The 20,790-nt window shown below is 40.0% G+C and overlaps 1 protein-coding gene across 6 annotated transcripts in view; it reads left to right on the forward strand.

The window, feature by feature from the left end:
* Nucleotides 1-20,790, forward strand: part of LOC127438034 (receptor-type tyrosine-protein phosphatase S-like) — a 276,854-nt gene that overhangs the window by 199,502 nt on the left and 56,562 nt on the right. For 4 of the 6 annotated variants that reach the window (XM_051693295.1, XM_051693296.1, XM_051693297.1 and 1 more), the window contains 7 exons: nucleotides 1,954-2,223; nucleotides 2,442-3,023; nucleotides 3,467-3,603; nucleotides 3,790-3,934; nucleotides 10,094-10,408; nucleotides 13,496-13,689; nucleotides 18,861-18,978. In XM_051693295.1, the coding sequence (XP_051549255.1) occupies nucleotides 1,954-2,223; nucleotides 2,442-3,023; nucleotides 3,467-3,603; nucleotides 3,790-3,934; nucleotides 10,094-10,408; nucleotides 13,496-13,689; nucleotides 18,861-18,978 (1,761 nt within the window). The remainder of the gene's footprint in view (nucleotides 1-1,953; nucleotides 2,224-2,441; nucleotides 3,024-3,466; nucleotides 3,604-3,789; nucleotides 3,935-10,093; nucleotides 10,409-13,495; nucleotides 13,690-18,860; nucleotides 18,979-20,790) is intronic. The other 2 variants (XM_051693299.1, XM_051693300.1) reach the window with 1 other exon arrangement.

Below are 20,790 nucleotides of genomic sequence, written 5' to 3' on the forward strand. Positions count from 1 at the left end.
TCATTGTCATTGCATTCACCAACATCAATTGGGCAACAGTTACCTTGACAATTCTTGGGGAAACCAAACTCTAAAGTTTGGCGCAATCTTAAATTTTAACACAACTCCTCATTGACTCCTCATATATGTAACATACATAACAAATAGCACTGTTTACCTGAAATCTGTCAAATCTATACCCTGATTGTAAGTTGAAGTATTTTGTAATGATTATATGGGTTTTATTGTTTAGTTCGTAATGCGGGTATTTACCTGAAACGGGTGCATTTAGACCTCAGCATATGGATCTTAATCAGGGTAGATGCCTTGTTAAATTTGATGGAAATGAAAAGGAAGCCATTAAGGATTGGAGTACAGTCAGTTCAACTGCTTGAACTGTTGTGTACCGTGGTGTCGATGGTTCCGCTGAGAAAACTTTTCAAAACTTCTATCCAAAAACTTTCAAATGGACGTAAAATTTGGGTTGTAAAAAAATGACGTGAAAGACTCTCCAACATATTGAAATGAACTGTACTTGTATCACTCACCTCACATCAGATCAAATACATCTACTATGATTAAGAGCTATTGATGCTAATTGGGCAAGACATGTCAGAAAAGCAGGGTTACCAAAAATGGTTGAGCCAGGCAGGCTTTGAAAAGAGCCTATTCCACAACCTGGCCAACTTCATCTACCCCATAACTCATATCCATCTACCCCTAGACCCTTGTCCTCAACGGTTTCTCCATTTGAGCTCTTGTGTTCTGGTTTTACATCTCGGTAGTTAAGGTTCATTGTTGTCCCCATCGTAGACTAGCATCTGCACCAATCATGTGTCCTTTTTTAGTCAATTATTTTTTCATGTTTTTTGATATGTGTTAAAGTTAGTCGAGTTAAACTAAAAAGTTACTGTTTGACTTAGACTGAATCTGTAATCTCAGCTGCAAGTTTTGTGTTACTTCTGGCCAGGACTGCAATGTGACAGTACAATTCTGTCACATTACATTATATTGGCTGGATTCGATAAAAAAGCCTTTCTCTGCATTGAAGTGGGTTTCCCCCCTCGTTCCTTCTCCCAACCCTTCACTTTCTCCTCTTTCTCGCATTCTATTCTCTTATACTTCTTATATTATATTCCTCTCCAGTTGTCTTTGTCCGGGCATGCTAGTGACCCTTCAGTTATATTCCTCTGCGTTGTTTATCAAATTCTTCTCTCTGGTTTTATTCTTTCCATTTACTCTTTGGTTGACCTCTACCTCTTTCTGCATGATGTCTGTGAAGATGACAGCTGCATCTATCAATGGAAGCGTGTCAGATCTTAAAAAAGGCTTTGTCCAGTTGATCTAATCTCAACCACAAAAATCTGATTAAGGTTTCTCATCTTTAGTCCTTCTTTGAGGGGCTTACCATTACCAGTAGATGTACATACCAAACTTACAGTCATACATTTGTGGGTTATTTTAGTACAGGCAGATTTGAAAAAATTGCCAATTATTTTTCAAACTTAACTCTTTCACCCTTAGAATGTCTTCAAAGGGAGCATTTTCTGTTCAAACTGTAGAGTACAACTGTTGTTGTTATTTTACAGTAATTGCCAATGCATGTTTTTCATTTTGTTTAATACAAGTACAGGTCACATAGAAAACTAGTTTTAAAGATGAGAAACTCATAATAGATTTTTGTGTAATTAATCGTGCTGTGATGGGTCAGATATTGGTCAATGGAACCTTGTTGCTATGAATTTGTTGCTTAAATGTTAATCTATATTGTTGGTGAAGCAGTTCTGTTAATTTAGTTACTTTACCATTATTTTGTAAACTAAAAATCAAAAAGTCTGTTAAGTTCAACCTCATTTATATAATTTGTTGTCCTCTCTTTAGACAACATGCACGTTCTAAAGAAAGGCTCATTTTCATCGGCGTGTCTTGTTACCTTTCTCTTTTTCTTGTCACCATTCCTCCGCCCCTTCGCAGTTCGACGCGTGCCACCAAGATTCTCCATCCTCCCCACAAGCCACGAGATCATGCCAGGTGGTAGCGTCAACATCACCTGCGTAGCTGTGGGCTCGCCCATGCCCTACGTCAAGTGGATGCTTAACTCTGAGGACCTGACGCCTGAGGATGAGATGCCAGTAGGCAGGAACGTTCTGGAATTAAACAGTGTCCGCGAGTCAGCCAACTATACCTGTGTGGCCATGAGCAGCCTGGGCATCATCGAGGCTGTGGCTCAAATAATCGTCAAGTGTAAGATTTTTTTTCCTCCAAGGTCACTCAAGTTTGAGTCCTCCAAGGTCATTCAATTTTGAGTCCTCCAAGGTCACTCAGGAGTTCATTTGTCAATAGAAATTGAAACTAAGCTAAAGTATTGCATGTACTGAGTGCATTGTTGCAAGTTCTACAGAGTATACATGTCCCTTTTATAAAATTTTAAACCTTTGGTATGTTCGTATTCCCCACTGCAGCCTTACCAAAACCTCCAGGTGCACCTGTCGTAACAGAAACTACCGCCACCAGTATCACCATCACCTGGGACAGTGGCAACCCTGAGCCTGTCTCCCATTACATCATTCAGTATCGTGCCAAGTCTCCCGAGAGCAAGTTTGAGATCGTGGACTCCATCACAACTACACGTTACAGTATCGGAGGACTTTCTCCAAACACGGATTACGAGATCCGCGTGTCAGCCTTTAATACTATTGGACAGGGCCCACCCAGTGAACCTGTTGAGGCTAGAACTGGGGAACAAGCTCCTGCCAGCCCACCACGGAATATCCAAGCCCGTATCATCTCCCAGAACACCATGATGGTCCGCTGGGATGAACCAGAGGAACCCAATGGACAGATCAAGGGTTATCGGGTCTACTATACCATGGATCCATCTCAGCCCATGAGCATGTGGCAGATCCACAATGTACAAGACAGCGTGATCACCACCATCCAGAGTCTGGTGCCCTCAGAGACCTACACCATCAGAGTGTTGGCCTTCACGTCCGTAGGAGATGGACCCTTCTCAGATCCCATTCATGTCAAAGTGTTACAAGGAGGTTAGTTTATTGACTACAGGTGTCCTTTTTCAATACTGGTTAAACCAAAGATGTAGCAAGGTGAGTTTGGTGATTTAAATTTTCATTTGTCAGTATTGGGAAAGCAAAAGATGTGTCAAGGTAAGTTGAGCGATTGGGAATATCCATTGTCAGTGTTGGGTGAGCCAAAGATGTAGCAAGGTTGGTTTAGTGATTGGTAATGTCCAATTTCAGTGTTTGTTGAGTCAAAGATTTAACAAGTTAAGTTTAGAGATTAGTTATTGGAAATGTCCATTGTCAGTGTTGGGTGCGCCAAAGATGTAGCAACTTTGCTGTAACCTGGAAAAAGTAGTGAAACCAGTTACCACTAGATAATTGTTTTCCATAACCAAATATTCTGTTGCAGAGCTGTTTGTCTAGTTTATTTAATGTCTGAAAAACTTTTACACTGGCTCTGTTTGTAGTTCCTGGACAGCCAACCAGCTTCCAGGTTGGTGAGGTTTCAGACACAAGCGTTGAGCTTACATGGGAACCGGCATTCGAAAAAGAGGGAATAATCAGTTACGAACTGCATTACAATGAGGGCAATCAAGGACTTCAGGTGCCATCTTCACAACAGACATTCTCAAACATACCACAAAATGTTGTCAATACAACAGTCACACATTTTAGATTTCACTCTTGGGAAACATCCCACTAAATCTCATTAGCTTCTAGTCAAAAGTCAATATCTATGCTTAATTTGATCGTAATTTTGATGTGACTATTGTTATTTTCTACTAAACAGGTAAAGAAAACATTTGGTCCAACCTCTTCCTATGTGGTGGAGGGTCTGCGTGCAAATACAGAGTACTACTTCTCTCTGGCCGCCATCTCCAACAAAGGCATTGGAGCCTTCACCAACAAAATATTCCAAAGGACTTCGCAAGCCAGTATGTAGTCCATTTATTTTTGTATGGACGTGAGCGGGAGGGGGGTATAGTGTTGTATTTTGATTGAGAAATGCCAAGAAATATCTATTCTGAGCTTCAGATGGGGTCGGGATACAACATCATACAGTTTGAAAGTGCCACAGTAACCTTAACCCCGGTTTTCATTCCAAGGATATTGTTTTCCTAAATGTCAGGAGTAAATGTTAATGGTGAGCTTGTGTCTGAAGGAGATACGTGTTAAAGACATGAACTTTGTCTGGTCCCTGATTTTGACAAGTGTTTTGCTATGGGTGCTGGGTTCTGGCATAGCTCTTGATTCGTTCCCTTTTTCCTTTGTGTGTGTTTTTGTTTATATGTAAATGCATATATGAGTTGTGCAAAACAGCATCACTTTTGAGCCAAAAGTTGTGTTATATGCACACAGCAAAGGTGATGTTGTTCTGCAAGAACCTTTCTAAATGACTTTTGCTTTGCCAAAACCACATGCCAAAACCTGTACTGTATTTTAACAATGCTTTTGATTATATTTTTGTTTGCATAATGAAATAATTGTTTCCTAGTTTAGCCTCAGTAACTATAAAATAGGCAGAACTTCTGTGTAAATGTTTCGTGAAACCATTCTTACATTGATTGAGTCTAGTTCTTAAAACATGAGCAGATTTCTATGAAAATCATTCTTAAAATCATTAGTAACAAAACTTTCCTATCGAATTGAAAGTGACAGTTTTCATGAGATTGGTTTTGCGAGCATTTTACACAAATTCTGCTTGTATTTCAGGAATATGGCCCACAGATTTTGATGTTTTAAGTAGGTAAGAGTTAGAGCCAAAACTTTAAAATGACCTGTGTTGTTTAGTTTAATGGATTCCTTGCCGCTTGGCAGGGTGGTGTCGCACACTGTTGACACACACTTTCTTTCTTCTTTGTTTGGGTTTCCTTTCATCTGGGTCTTTCTATGTCACAGTTATGTACTTCAGAGGTTCCCTACATGAGAAACAAACAAATCAATGTGGGTTGATTGATCCACGGCAAGTGCGCCATTTGGCTCCCCTGTGTGCTCCCTCCTTTCTTCTGTGTTCATATTTCTTTTTCATGTGTCAACAGCAAATGCACTTTTTTCTCCCTTGCAACTGAAGCACACAAAATATTATTGACTCTGGTGTCTGCCATGGCTTTCCAACACATCTAGTCCCTCACTGTGTATTACTGAAAACTGCACAGTTAGTGGTCGCTGGCGCCTGCAGGTAGTCAGCATTTACGCTGGGAGACCGGTTGAATTATTCAAGCCTACGGCCTAAAAATACACCCTTGCTGAGTACAATCATGATTTGAATTCTGTGCCTGAAATCGTCAGTGCTTGTGGAGAACCTTGCAGCTGACATGTGTCCTATGCTACAAATTTGTAATGTGTAGTTGCATATGTAAATATAGGATATTTTAGTGTATGTCTCTGAATGATTAAATTGACGACTAAAAATACGTCTTTTGGGTTTTGAAGGTGCATATATAATTTTTTCTCTGATGTTTTACATTAAAGAAATCAAAAGTACAATTAGTACTTTTTACTAATATGTTTAAAATGACGTACACTATGGTGCCACCATGTTAAGATTTGATGACCAGCCGAATACTTGCTTTATTTCGTTAACCCTTTATTATCAGAAACATTTGGCTGTATCTAGAAATAATCTTTGGGTGACAAATATGCCTGGAATATTTATACAATCGAATCTGTGCTGCATCCACACCAGTAGGTGTCAGTATAGAGACCAAAACCACTGTCACATCGGCCAGCAAAACATACCGAAAATTACTTTGTGCACCTCAAAATCAACTCCTACAATTGAGCTCAGAAAAATAAACATTCACCATTCTGAGTGTATGACAAAAAGTTAGTTAAAAACAGAAGATTAAACAGATTAAACTCAACCCTGTTTACTTTCTTAAAATATGTTACTGGTCTTATTAAGCACTGTTCATCAGAGCATGGTGTTTCAAATAAAAAAAGATTGTCTTCGCAATCTTTCATCAAAATGTAATTACTTGCTCCGCCTATAAAATGACTTTGCTTTGACATTACCAAGAACACTTATTTTTCAACCCCACCTGTTAGATAGAGACCACTTTTCATGATAAAATCAAGTCCTGTCCTACTTTTTTATATCATTTAATGTCCTTTTTAAATTGGAAATCTGTCACATTTTCGGAAGTAAAATAGGCAGCGAATGCTGTTACATGTTGACTTTAAGGTTCCTGTTGTAGGTATGATTCTTCAGACTTATCTACACTTATGGTGGGTGAAAGATGCTAGAAAGCCATGGCAGCAGGTGTTGTCCATTTTAACACATCTTCTGTTTCTACCTGTGCAGCTTGTTGGTGCAGAATGGGTGGGATTGGTTTGGTTTGGTGGGTGCTGGGACAGAATGAACGTGCTATGTTTACACACACCATAACGGAGAGAGTGCACAGAATGCATGTACTACTTCACCCTACCCTGGGGGGCGCTCTGTTCATTCATCCTTTCCCTTATGTCCAGTCAAGGCATGTCCTACACTGTGTGTCCTGTTCCATCTCTAAATGTCTGTCTCGCCGTTCATGTCTTCTTGTAATGTATTCGGGAACAATTTGCTGCACTTTTTACCTTCCTTTTGTTTACTTGCTCTGTGTATTATCTGCTTTACGTTGTTGCCCTCTTCTGAAACAAAACTAAAGCTCACCTGCTCTCTGGCTTAATGTCACCTGCTTTTAATTTGTTTCAATATCTGTTTGTTACACTTTTGGGAAGTTTGAGTTTAATTACCATTTTGGTTTCATCTGAGACGCTAACGGCTCCCTTCACACATGAGCAAAAGCTCTCAGTGTTTCGCTTTGTGTTTCTTTAACCGTGACACTCAACATGCAGCAACAGCACTTAGCATTGCCAAAGCAAATCCATTAAACTAAAGGTGAGAGTAAGTATCTCTGGGGGATGATTGTAGCCTTCTGCCAGAGTTGTAGGATTCTGTGTTGCCCCACAGGGTCTTAAACAGCACCACACAGATGGAGACACAAAGTTCACTTCTGTTTCAGCACATCTGCTGACGTCTTCCTTCAAGCAGAAACTAAAGTAGCACAGTTACCCAGAACAAGGTCATGAAGGTGACAAGACTTTTTACCAATTTAGTCCAAAACACCCCTCAACCTAAAACAAACAAACATTATAGTGGGGATTCCAGTGAGGTAAGTGACCGCCAAACAAAGGAAGCCCAGTCTGCCACCTCACGCTTTAGGAGTAATAGACAAAAGCTGTTTAACAGTTCTGATATAACCTGCCCTGCATTTTGAGTTGTACAGGATCTTTGGAAACCATGTGCACTGTGCGCGAGACGTAGCGGCATGCGGTAAACCAAAATATACTATGGCCTTAATGAGAACGATTATTTGACTTTTCCACACCAGAATATGCTCATCCTGGGTTTGTCTAAGTGGATGCAAACACCAAGTGGCAGCCTGGACTTCCTCATTAAGGCGTGAAATGAAAGTGAATGTCTATGTTTCTTTATTTGGTACAGTGAAGTGGTTCTAGACTGTTAAGCTGATGGTCAGTTAGTTCAGAGTGCCTAAAGGTCACCGTTAAGGGTTGAGGGTTAGCCCCTGTGATGGTCTGACAATGAGTACTCACCTCACCCTCCATATCCCCCTACCAAAACAGAACTCATACTTATTGATATGCCTTGTTGACTCTGTTGAATGCTGGGGGATGTGTCCACAGTCCCGAGGGTTAGTGGAGATAGACACTCCTTCCTTGACCAAGTGGGCGGCAGTGGCATTCTGGAAAATGCTCTTGTGATCAGGTTCAGACATGGTCGTAGAGGGTCCACAAACTGAGAGCAAGGTATTCTGATCCATCCATTAACTTCGACCAGGCTGAATGTAGACATTTGGTTAGGGGCAAGAACATCTTCCGGGTGGTAGATGAAGGTTGGTCTGTCCAAAAGTGGCAGATATCAGTTCCATTTCAATCCAGTCTGATAGACAAGATAGTGAACACCTCAGTTATCATGCTTTGTTACACAGAGATTATGCCTTGAAGCTGCCAGCAGCCATTAGTGTTTTCTCTCAAAATAAATCCCAGCTGTTTAGCCAAACAAGTTTAGCCACCCACTAACTGTAATTGCTGTGAGCTTTTTCACTTGTCAATTGGTGTATTTGCAGCAGTACTAAAATTTGAATTGGATCTGGGTTAATTCTTTAATTATGGCAATTAACAACTCTTTATTTTGAACTCTTGGTTTTGAAGTTCAACTCTTGGGTTTGAAGAGGAATTGCATGTATAATACTGAATCCCAAGGCTTTTATTGCTTTTAGATGTACAACAGTAACAGTCATGGATAATCCTGAACGAATCATGGGTCTAAATCTTCAGGCACTTCTACAGTTCTCAGATGTCAAGGTTCCTGACCAGATCCATAACAATTTAAGAGAATGCCAGTACCCTTGAAGAGAAGTACATCTTCAAGTATATCTTCAAACAAAAGTTAAAAGTCCCATTTTGTAAATCAACAGGGTTCTTAATATTATTGTGCAAAGAACTCTTTGGGACTGATAAACACCTGCGGTGACAATTGGTTGGTGAAGGGACAAATCAGTTGACCATATCTGGGAGTTAACAACACCCCTACGACAGGTCACACTGGAACTAAAATTATGGGCTAAAGCGAGATTCTATCGTACAATGGGTTTGGATTATGAGGGTATGGATTGTTAAAAGCTAGCCAGGTGTTAGCACCCTGATCTCAGTCTTGTGGACCCTCAGGCTAGTGTAAACAGTGAATAGTACAGCCTAACTAAAGCACCGGGAAAGCTCTCTACCTTCAACCCTCCAAAAAACATACCGACATGAACATTTTAGACCAGAGGAATTAACGTAAATTGGGAACTTATTATGTGAATTCAACTGGTACAAGCTTAATTTGCTGAGCTTATCAGTTGAGGGAGAGGGCTGTACCCAACCGACTTGAGGAAAATATAGACTCCCTCGAATCGGGTGCTTGTGGTAAGAAAGTCTTTAAAAATTAGTGTTTGAAGATGTCAGGTAAGTATAATGTACATGAAAATGCTTCTTTTTTTCTTTTTTTTTTGCTGGTTTTTAATGGTCTTGCTTTCAGTTTGAAGCTTGGTGGCTTTTTCATGATTCTTATGAGTTGACATTTTGGATTCTAATGTTTTCTTTCCAGCCATTATTTCACTGTTTTTTTTTTCATTTTCCTGTTATCCATTTTGAAATATTTTGTTTTGCTTTTCATCGAAGGTGCTCATCCATTTAAATTTCAGTATCAAATATTTTTTTATTCTTCTCTGTTCAATTTCCCCCTCATTCATTTATGTTACTTAGACTTATAGCTTAGGGGTTTCCATCACTGTGACAACAACCTGGGCAACAAGTAACTTTTTATAGTGTATTTTAGTAAGTTCCACATGGAGATAAATGTTAGAGGCCTATTTCTGTCTCTACAGAATATATTAAACCCCATATTCATAAGCATTTAGTAAGCAGAGACTGTAAAAGCCTTCGCGTTTAAACAAGACTTTTGTATTGATTTAGAATGGCACAGAAGTTGTAATTTCTGAAATGCGCAAGGGAAGCGCCCGGCAAAAAAATCTCTGAATACCACAATGAATGGGCTTCATTCAAATGCAAATAATGTGATCTATTTTCCCTTCATGGTAGAAATATATCCTTGGAGCCCAGGGTATTTACTGTGAGAAATCTTTGGCTCACATAGGAGCGGTTTTATTTGGATTTATGGCAAACTGGCTGGTCCACTCAACATCTGTGGTGTAACTTTTAGACCTTTTGTATGGTGTTATATTGGAATCAAGCCCCTGTTTTTTTTTTTTTTGTTTTGTTTTTTTTAAGTGAAACACCCTAGCTTTATAACTATGCATGTAAACTCCCCAACCCCTCCAAAACCAAGCTCTTCTGTTTGCATTTGGCCTTTGCGTCCATTTGTTTTCCTCGATTTTTCATATGATTTGGTATTTGTCTTTGCTTGTTTTTTTTTTTTCATTTTCTTTTTCTCTTCCCCATCTTTCGTTTTTTGTTTTCCACCCCCTTCTCCTCCCTCCTTCCTTCCCTACCCCCCCCCCCCCCCCCCACCCCCTTCCAAACCTGAGCAGAGCCCTCCGCCCCCCCTCAAGACATTAAGTGCACCAGCTCCAGCTCCACCACCCTGCTGGTAAGTTGGCGCCCTCCGCCGGTCGAGAGCCAGAATGGGGCGCTGGCCGAGTACATAGTGCGCTACGTGGTGGTGGGGGCCGGGGCAGAGGTCAGCTCAGAGCCCGTGGAGGAGCCGGCAGTACCGTCCACCTCCAGCCAGATACTGCTGCAGCGTTTGGAGAAATGGACCATGTATCGAGTCACCGTGGCGGCTGCCACCAGCGTGGGTCCGGGCCCTGAGAGCCAGCCTCTACTTTGCCGCACGGATGAAGATGGTACTAAATTATTTCACACAATTTCTTAAGAATTACAATGCAAAGCTCCCTTCCCAGTTCAACCAGAGCATTTATTTAAATTAAGTTGCAATAATGAAAGCTTCGTTCAGATGCTGGATTCGTGAAAGTGTTCTTACGAAAAAAAAGAAAGTTATAAGGATCAATTATAAGAAATTTGTAAGAATTTGCCTAAGTGCAATTGATAAAGAGCATTCATAAAAACATTCTGAAGAACAACATATGACTGCTCACATTCACACATCAATGCATCATAATCATAACAGAGATCATTTACATATTGAAGTCTTAAATCTACAGTATTAAACAGCCCGTTTGGTGGAAAATGGTCATGAAAAACAAAATAACTATATTTATGGTGCAAGTAACCTTTAGTAACATTATAAGTTGGCATTCCAGTCCAAGTTTGACTGTGACAAATCACTTAGATTGGGAAAACATTGTCATCTTTTTCACATCACATCTCTCAGGCAGGCCCCTTATGAGCACTGAAATAAATCCAGCCACCCGGCTAGTGTTCATAAGAAATTGTGTTGGATGTCCCTTGTGACAGCAGTCTTTCACTGTGACTGACAGTGCTAGTTCAGGACAGAAGCTACTAATCAATAAGGAACACAATTCCAACCTTTCACTAGCCCTGTGAGCTGTCAGGATGGGTCGCTCTACAATGGATGGTTTTGTCAGAGTGGTCAACCAGAGATGAAAGCTTTAGACAGATCAGGAGTGAGGGAATACTTCTCCAAGACCTCCCATGAGAAATCTCATTCCGCCAACCCCACAACATGGAGTTATTTGAGTGGCGATACATTATGGTGGTCACGTCCCCTGAGACTTGACATTAAAGCATCTTATATTGAAGAGTCGAGCACAAACAAACATTCCCCCTTCCTCCATGGCCCATGTCAATTTTACCCAAATAAAGGACAATGGAAAACAGGAGTGTGAGCACATTTTAGGTGTACTATCCCTTTAACGCTGGAGTGGAGCACCAACATATGTTCCCCTTTCTTCACGGCACTATAAGTGTATTTTATTGACCGTCATCTCCTCCTTACAGTAATACTGTATAACCAGAGGCATTAAACATCAAGGCCTCGTATAAAAGGATTTTCATTAGCTCACAGGTGGAAGACTGCAGACGGCAGACAGTGAATTGGTCAGAGCTGAGATAAGAGTGAAAGTTAAATGGAATGAGATGGGTATATAGGGGTGTGATATTACATTTGATTAAATGTCCCTGAAGATAGGCGCTTAATCAGTAACCTGGTTTCACGTAATTAAATGTACGTACTAGCCGAGACGACAGGGGTTTGGTTCTTTTTAAGCACACAGAGGTGAGCGTAGTACATCATGTACTGATATCGTCTTTAGGTGGGCAATTAGGATTTCTTAATAGTTTCGCAGTTACTTTCTAAAACTTCAACATTGTAATATGACAAAGGAACTAAGAGAAAAAAAAACATCGTACACCAGCCTTTGATGGTTTGCTGGTCTTAAGCTCCCAGGCTGGCCAGCTAATATGGCCAAAACTCCCCTAAAACCAGGAAAACCAAGGAAGCAAAGACCAGCAAACCAGCTTAGGCTGGTTTATGAAAAAATCATTTTATTCCTTATTAGCAGTGTTTGCTAAGGCAAACCTTACCATTACTATTGCTCAAACTTAAGCCCTGGGAATACCTCCATTTTGACGTGAACGCTCAGTGTCTGCACATGTAATCCATACAAATGTGCGCGCATACACAGGAGGTCGGCGCGTACGCATTACGACTACTACGAGACTCTTTCTCTTTAGGAGTTTAGACCCATAAAGATGTCTTTATATTCTCTCAGACTCGAGTTATACAAATGCAGGTGTCTGCAGACCTCCTCTCACACACGCTCTTGACTTGCACATCCACTGTTGTTGTTTTTACCTTCATCTTCTGCTATTTTGCGGTGATTACATTATCTTCTAGCTTGCTTCGTGACAGCAACAGCTCAAAATGTAAGTGTTGCCACCTTGTGGACCCACTAATAAGTGCAAATAACTCCAGGCACATGCGCATTCTGTGTGTTCAAAGACATGTGGTTTGAAAAATCAGGCTGGAGCATTCAGTGCTCATGCATTCTGTTAATGACGAGATTTCACGTCTGACCGAAGTATACTTTGGGCTTTGGTGTTAAAGTGGTGATGGTTTAGTGGGCTAAAGCACATAACTGTTAATCAGAAGGTTGCCAGTTCGATCCCCACAGCCACCACCATTGTGTCCTTGAGCAAGGCACTTATCTCCGGTTGCTCCAGGGGGATTGTCCCTGCAATAAGTGCACTGTAAGTCGCTTTGGATAAAAGCATCTGTCAGATGCATAAATGTAAATGTTAAAGAAATATTGCGGGTTCAATACAAGTTAAGCTAAGTCGACAGCATTCGTGGCATAATGTTGATTACCACAGAAATGTATTTCTACTCGTTTCACTTTCTTTTTTTTCTTTTCTTTTTTTTAAGCAAAAATCGAGGTTACGCTGAGGCACTTTTTTGGAGACTTTAAACACAGAAATGTGAAGCTTATAATCTTATAAAAGCACTTGCATGTTCTTCTGTTAAAACTTGTGTTATTTGAGTCATTTTAGGGTTTTAGTTGTTACTGAGTCATGGCAACGAAGTTGTAAAATTGGATATAACCTTACAGAGAAAAGGTTAGTAAGCACTTTTATCACACTAAAATCATGTTAACATTTACAAAGTTTGCATTTTGTGTCTATAATCTTGAAACAATGAGTATTTTAACATTTGTGCCTTTTTGCTTTTTTTTAAAATGAGGGACGAGTCGAAATAAATGTTTGTGGTAATCAACATTATGCCACAAATGCTGGCGATTGAGCTTACCTTGTATTGAACCCAGAATATTCCTTAAAGGATTTGTTTAATCCCTAATCATAAGTATTACATTTTGGTATGTAACTCATCCTACACCACTGGTGTTTACTTCAGAAAATGTAATTTTAATCATCATAATTTTATTGGAATGATGAGTACTGGATTTGCAGACATTTTATTCAATCTGTCATGGTTTCTTTTTTTCTGTCCGCAGTGCCCGGGGCCCCCCCTCGCCGCGTGGAGGTAGAAGTTCTCAACTCCACTGCCATCAAGGTGATGTGGCGCTCCCTGTTGCCAGGGAAACAGCACGGGCAGATCCGCGGCTACCAGGTGCACTACGTCCGCGTTGAGAATGGCGAATCCCGTGGCCTGCCCCTCATCAAGGATGTCATGCTAGCCGATGCACAGGTAGGTTTACGTGTAACGATAAATAATGTTGCTGAAAACAATGCAAGTTTAAGGTTCGACAACATTCCGTAATGTTGTCTAACAACGTCATTGTTTCCTGTCCCATGTCCAGCTCAATCGATAGTTTTTTTTTCTGCTGGTTTTACACAAAATTCCAAACATTGGAAGTTTAAATGGTTTAATAAAGTCTAAGTCAACATGAAATCAAAATTGAACCTAGTTACATTCTTTGTATCGTGGTCTTATTAGCCACGTTTCCACTATCAGGCCAAATGAGGGCGTGATAGTGCATGCCTTCTCTGGGCTTTCTTAGGGCCAATGGTCAATGGCCTTTGTCTCTTCGATTACTCTTGGGACAAACAAGGCCAACCGGAGATTGAGGCGGGTTCAGTGTCAAAGGCGGAGTTTCGCCAAACTTCCCAGGTTGTGTATCCAGTGAACAACAGCACAGGTTTGGGAAATAAATAAATAAATAAAATTCAGGCACAGAACAAATCTGTTAAAGCGGCCAATGAACAAAGCAGTGCCCAAAGAAATTACTTTCCATGGTTCGGTGAACTTTCATAGACATCGTCCCGCTGTTAGTGGAAAGACCACTCGGGACACCATGGCAGTTACAGTCAGTGAGTTTACAACGCTAACTTATCTTGCTGTTTACATTCGATTTAAACTCGATTCTAGATAACTAGATCGCATGATACCTCAGCACGAACTTCCCTCTTGCTTGTGAAATGGGTGGGGTGTGTGACGTTGGGGCTATTGGTCAGATGGTGGGAGCGCATATCAATTTTGGTCTTGCGGCTTGAGGTCTGAGGCTATTGACCCCAGCTAGCCAGTTGATAACCCTGGCTCGCACTGGTCCGATAGTGGAAAATGGCTATTGTGTATGATTTATCAGTGTGCGATGTTTCGAATAAAAAATAAATAAATAGCGTGAGGTTTTTGTAATCTTTCACCAATATTGAATCATTTGTTTTAAGCTGTTGCTGTGGGTAATGCAGCCTTTTTAAAATCTTGCCAATGTTTGTGAACATAAAGGTCACAGCAATACGTTTAATTCTTATTTATGTCACATTATGGAAGTAAAATGGATTGTGAATGTGTTTCATGTTGACATTACATTTTTTTACCTCCTACAGTTTTGTAACTTTAATACATAGTCATTACAACAAATATATGAAAATCCTTTTATTAATAATTTAGTCTGTGATGTTCTTATGGCTTTTCTATTATAATCTCTAGAATGCTTTCCAAAACATCTTATCTACCATTAGAGTTGCACGGTGTAGTCAGATATTTAATAAGGTTAACCTTGAAGACGCTCGTGCCATAGATAAAGTCAACAAAAGCTGATTATGTCTTTGTGTATGGAGTGTCCCGAGTGTGCCACAAAAACAAGAGGCACTTGAGCATTGCATTCACAATTCATATCAGACTTGATATGAAAGCAAAATATAAAAATTAAAAAATGCCTCTGGCTGAAAGCTAAAATTATATTAGAAGCTTCTGTCACAAAAACAGCGGTGAAATTACAGATACAAGGCTTTTTATTCTTTTTACAGCTGCAACTTTTACAACCTTGAACAACTGTGAAAAAGCTTTTAAAGGTATTCCCATTATGTTCACGACAAATGAGTTTTCAGCCGTTACAGTTGCACAGTAATTGATAGTACATTAGTTTAATTTTATGTAGGATCAGGGCTCCAGACTTCGACTAAAATGGCCGCAAATGTGACCAAAAATAGTTGATTGCGACAATAATTTAAAATCTAGTCGCCATTGGCGACAGTCATGTTGTGTGCGTTCATATGCGGTTTCATCAGATATCATCTTGTGAGTTACTGAATACATCTTTAGAGCATGCACACGCTTTTCACCCGATCTGTTGTGATGAGCTCGCTGCACCGCACGCAACAACAAACCCAGCGCGAGAGAGTCGTGACCAAATGACTCTTTTGAATGAAGTAATTTGGACACGGAAGGTGTGAACTCAGGAGCTCAGGTTAGCAGTTTGAATCAGAGTCACTTTCTCAGTGAATCATTCATCAGTGTGTTCACAAGTTGGAGTGCAGATATTTCAAAATAGGAGTCCTATGTGTATTTTGGGCTTCTTTATAATTAAAAGCCACACACCAATATATATATATATATATATATAGATATGAGATCCAGCTTTTGACACTTAGGACAATTAAGGGACTCATACATAACTATTACACAAGGTGAAAACATTCATTGATGCTCAAGAAGACAACAAACTACTATATGCATACAATGCTTTAAAACCAGCCCATCTGGCACCAACAATCATCCACGCGATTATCTAATCAGCCAATCGTGTGACAGCAGTGCAGTGCATAAAATCATGCAGAATGGGTCAAGAGCTTCAGTTAATGTTCACATCAACCATCAGAATGGGGAAAAAATGTGATCTCAGTGATTTGGAGCGTGGCATGATTGTTGATGCCAGATGGGCTGGTTTGAGTATTTCTGGGATTTTCACGCACAACGGTCTCTAGAATTTACTCCGAATGGCACCAAAAACAAAAAACATTCAGTAAGCGGCAGTTCTGTGGATGGAAATGCCTTATTGATGTTTGGCTGGACAGTTTCAGAAGGGTAGACTGGGTGGTGTCATTATTTTTGCACAGAAATTGCAAACTTCACCTTTTAAAAAAAAAAGAAATTGAATAAAGGGAAAAACTGCAAGAATGACATTCTCAGAGCTGCCATTCCTTAATTTCCTGCCTCATCTTAAAAAAAAAAAATGTTTTCACTCTAATCCACACTGACCTACTTTAAAACACTCTTCTTTCTTCCATTTCTTGGCACTTTTACCTCCTGTACTCTTACACTTTTCCCCTCTCTCTATCTGTCTTTCCCTCTCTTTTAAACCGACCTCCCTCTTTCTCCTCCTGGGTGGGGGATGTTAGTGGGAAAACGACGACACGGCTGAATATGTAAGTATGGCTGTCAACAAGCATTTTGTATCATCTGAGAACCTGTGATGTTACATCAGACATAGTGTCTCACCGATCACACATATTACGGCCTTAAATATATTTTACACAAGCACGCAAATGCAGATGTGAATGCTTGGATGACACATTGCATCCTGCATCACTTAATGAGAGCTCTTGTGTTGCTGTAGCGGTAACAACGGCTCATATAACGGCTTTATTTCTCAAATTTCGCTTTGCATGTAAATTCATCTATCAGCATTCTATGTGCTTATTTCTTCTGCACATATCTGTTATATTTTTACAGTGTTCATATTTATACATTGTCCTGTTGTACACATTAGTGTGCATTGTGTTAGCAGCGTGGTGTTTCGCGATAAATCGCTCAAATTGTTAAAATGGCTCATCGGATGAAACTAGAGACTCTAATCTTTTGACTCAAACACGTTTCAATGTAAAAACTTAATTAGGTTTCCTACCAGATGTAGTTTTGTTGGCGTTTCTCCCAAAGACAAACTCCGCTGTGGTCAGCGCCATGTTGTTTTGTAACATGACTCAAACGTTTACGTCGAAAGCAAACATATTACATCGAATGTTTAACCCTTTATTGACAGCAGAGTCTCCTGAACCGAGATCAGTCGGTTTAAATGAAATGAAATTATGCGTTGCGTATAGAGAAGCCAAAATACAATGTCTTCGCATATGTACAATGGGTCGCACAAGGTTAACGTCTTATTTAACTGTTTTTCTTCCATTGTTGTATTTTTATTATGAGATAATTTTGGTAAGCCTATTTAGCTGTTCTTTGTCAGTTACGTGGTTACATCAGAAATCGGATGTAAACTCACACCCAATCTATATGTGTATATGTGAAAAATATTTACGGTACACTGAGAAATTGATGTAACATCAGGGTTTGTTTATGCCTGGCATGGAAGAGTGTTTCTTTGTGTGTTTTGTGCTGTGATGGTGTTGTGATTGTGTGTGCATTTGTGCTATGTACAGCACTACATACAATAAAGAAATATTGGAAATGAAAAAGATGTTCCTGTTGCGCAAAATCCAAACTGCCTTTATTTCAATTTGTAGAATGAATATTCGTTGGTTGTTATTTATGTATGTAAAAACTGCATGAAAATTTTGAATTTGAACAGGTTTGATGTGTAGCTGAATTTCCCTCTAAGCTGCAGGACCTGCAGTTGGTTATTTTCCTGCAAGTGCCCGGCATTAATTTCCCCTTCGTCATGCACGCTGATCAAAGCTTGCTTCTTTCACGTGAAATATTGGAAAATAGCAACCCGTCAGAAGGCATGTGTGCACACGGCTTACAAGCCGATCCAAAAATGAATTATTCAGACCTTCTGTTTGCTAGAACCATTTTCTCAGGCTCTCCATTGAATTAATTCATGGGCATGTGTTGTAGATGAGCGGGAATTGTAATCCAAATCCTGGTCATGCTAGATGACACGCTAAATGGCAATAATAATGATCTGCAGTGCAGTAAAAATGAAGTTCATTTTTGAAGAAATATCCTGTATGAAAGTAAATTCAATTATTAAAGGACTTTATAAAAACAAATAGTTCCAACTGTAAATTCTGATTGGATGTGGCGCGCTCTTAGCTGTACGACCTCTCATGGCCAATTGCTTTATTGTTAAAAGGATTGTAACTTCTGACTATAAATTCTGATGGATGAGCTGCATTCAGTCCATTGGAAAAATGCTGATGTGCGCCATGTTGCTTTATGGCTCAGCAAAACACAAATATACAGTCGATATACTTCTGTATATCTATATATAGATGTTTAAATACTTAAAATTGAAAAGTCGACTGTTAAATTGAAAAGAGGGAAAATTTACATGGCATGAAATTTATGGAAATGTTTAATTGAGAAGAGGGTGAAAATTAGCCTCTGAGTTTTTATTTTCATCATCCACTAGATCAAAGTTTTTGACCATCACGTGCAGGAGCGCTGTGATTTTTAGACGATGTGTCAAGTTAAAAAGAGCGTACGTATTTGAAAACCGCCTCGAAACACCTGCTTTGTTATATTTGTTGCGCTGTGTCGAATTACTTTTTTTTTTTAGTCCAGGAACACATTCAGTCTGAATGGCCCCATGGTGCCTGTGCGGTTGACATGTCCTGTAGTCTTTAAAAAATCGAGGTCTCGAACATAGCGCTAACTTCTCTCTTCTTGTCCATTAACCACAGGAGATGGTCATTGGGGGCTTGCAACCTGACACCACCTACTCCATCACCGTGGCAGCCTACACCACCAAAGGAGATGGTGCCCGCAGCAAACCCAAACTGGTGGTGACTAAAGGAGCAGGTTGGTAGTAATAATGTTATCATTAGCTGACTTCCATGGCCCTGCAGGCCAGCTGGTATTGGCTAAAGGAGCAAAATGAACCTTAAGAGATTTCAATCGAATGAGAGGGAAAAAATGTTACATGAAAGCAAAATGGAAAAGTACAGGTGGAATTGTTTTGATGTTAGCCATATGTGGTCAGTTACTGCATTCAAAATGTGATGTGTATAATGTTTGTGATGTTAAAACTTTCTGCAATCCCAACTTTATATATAGACAACTATAAATAAGCTATTCGGAGGCTGATTTCCCCCAAAAAGTTTTGTGTAAAATCAGGGGGAGGGGTATACTATGGTATTACCACTAAAATAAACCATGGTTTTATGGACACTATCATCATGCTTATACCATGACATTCTTTGACGTACCTTACAGTACCATCTAAATACCATGGCATATGAATACTGGTAATGAAGCAGGTAATCAAACCATGGTCAGTGTTGGGTAAATTACTCAGTAAAAGTAATCCATTACAATTTACCAATTTTCCCAAATTTTAATCAGATTACTTTACTCATTACTCCACTGAAAAAGTAATCACCTTACTAGTTACTTTACTTTTAAGTTACTTTCTGAAACTCTTTAAACAGAAAAGTTTTTGTTTTTCCGCTCAACTAATTAATTGTCGCACGCAAGTCATGCACTCAACCCAACACGTTTCTCCATTACAGTGACTCGTTTGGGGTGGCGCTCTTCAGCTGTCACAGAAATGCAAACAGATGGTCATATGAAGATAAATCATGATTTAAATGCAGTTTACATAAATTTTATTATTTAACATCAGGAACTGTAATCTGGTTACACTACATTTGACTGGAAAAATAAAGTACAGTAACTAATTACTTTGTAATCAGATTACACACAACACTGACCATGGTATACTGTATATCAAAGTACCATGATTTTACCATCCGTTATCATCACTGAATGATGGTACAGCCTGAGTATTTTGTGGGGTTTCTAAATTAATGCATTGGAAGACGGCTATAAGCAAGGCACACATCCATGTCAACGCATAAAATCTCAAACGTTGACGAGACAGGTGAGCCTATCACAGGTGCCAGAGTGTCACAATGGCACCACATGTGGCTGTCATTCTCCATGACTGACTCTGCCACATACACACCGTGATGTGGCGTAGTCAGCACGGCACTCAGTGGAAGAATGTCCCTACTTTTCCCACCAGCAAAACTGTGGCGAAATGCTTAAGCGGACAAAAGAAATAAATAAATAAACAAGCACAGACTCAGCCCTACTTAAATAAGAAGCATTACGCTCTTTCATGTGCCCAGAACAGAGAAGAGACCTTGACCAATGGGGCTCAGAGAAGCCACTCCAGGGCGCTTTCATGCCTCATTTCTGTGACATAATACTGTCATAATACTGTCAGATAACTTAAGCCCCTGCCTTATTGTATTGATAAGAGCCGACCCGCCCCTTTCAAGCCTGGACCCTTCTGTGGCCGGCTGTCATTTGAGAGAGAGGCCCGTCCCCAAGCTGCTATTCTGCTTGTCATAGATAGACTTCAGAGCTCTTCATGGAACTTTTCTCCATGCGTGAAGCCCGTCAGTCAGGCTGCACGGTCACGCCAAGCCGTCATTCCATCAAGTTGTGATGATACCAGACAGGTACGGAAAAGAAAATGGGATATGCTTGCTTAAATGCTGGCAAGTGATGGATATGCACTAGAGTGAAAATTCTTTCTTTCTCCTGTCCTTGCTTAATATGCAGAGACAACTGTAAGTAACAAGATTCCTACAGTCATGGAAAACC

This window comes from Myxocyprinus asiaticus, chromosome 49 (assembly GCF_019703515.2).
Source record: "Myxocyprinus asiaticus isolate MX2 ecotype Aquarium Trade chromosome 49, UBuf_Myxa_2, whole genome shotgun sequence".
NCBI lineage: Eukaryota > Metazoa > Chordata > Actinopteri > Cypriniformes > Catostomidae > Myxocyprinus > Myxocyprinus asiaticus.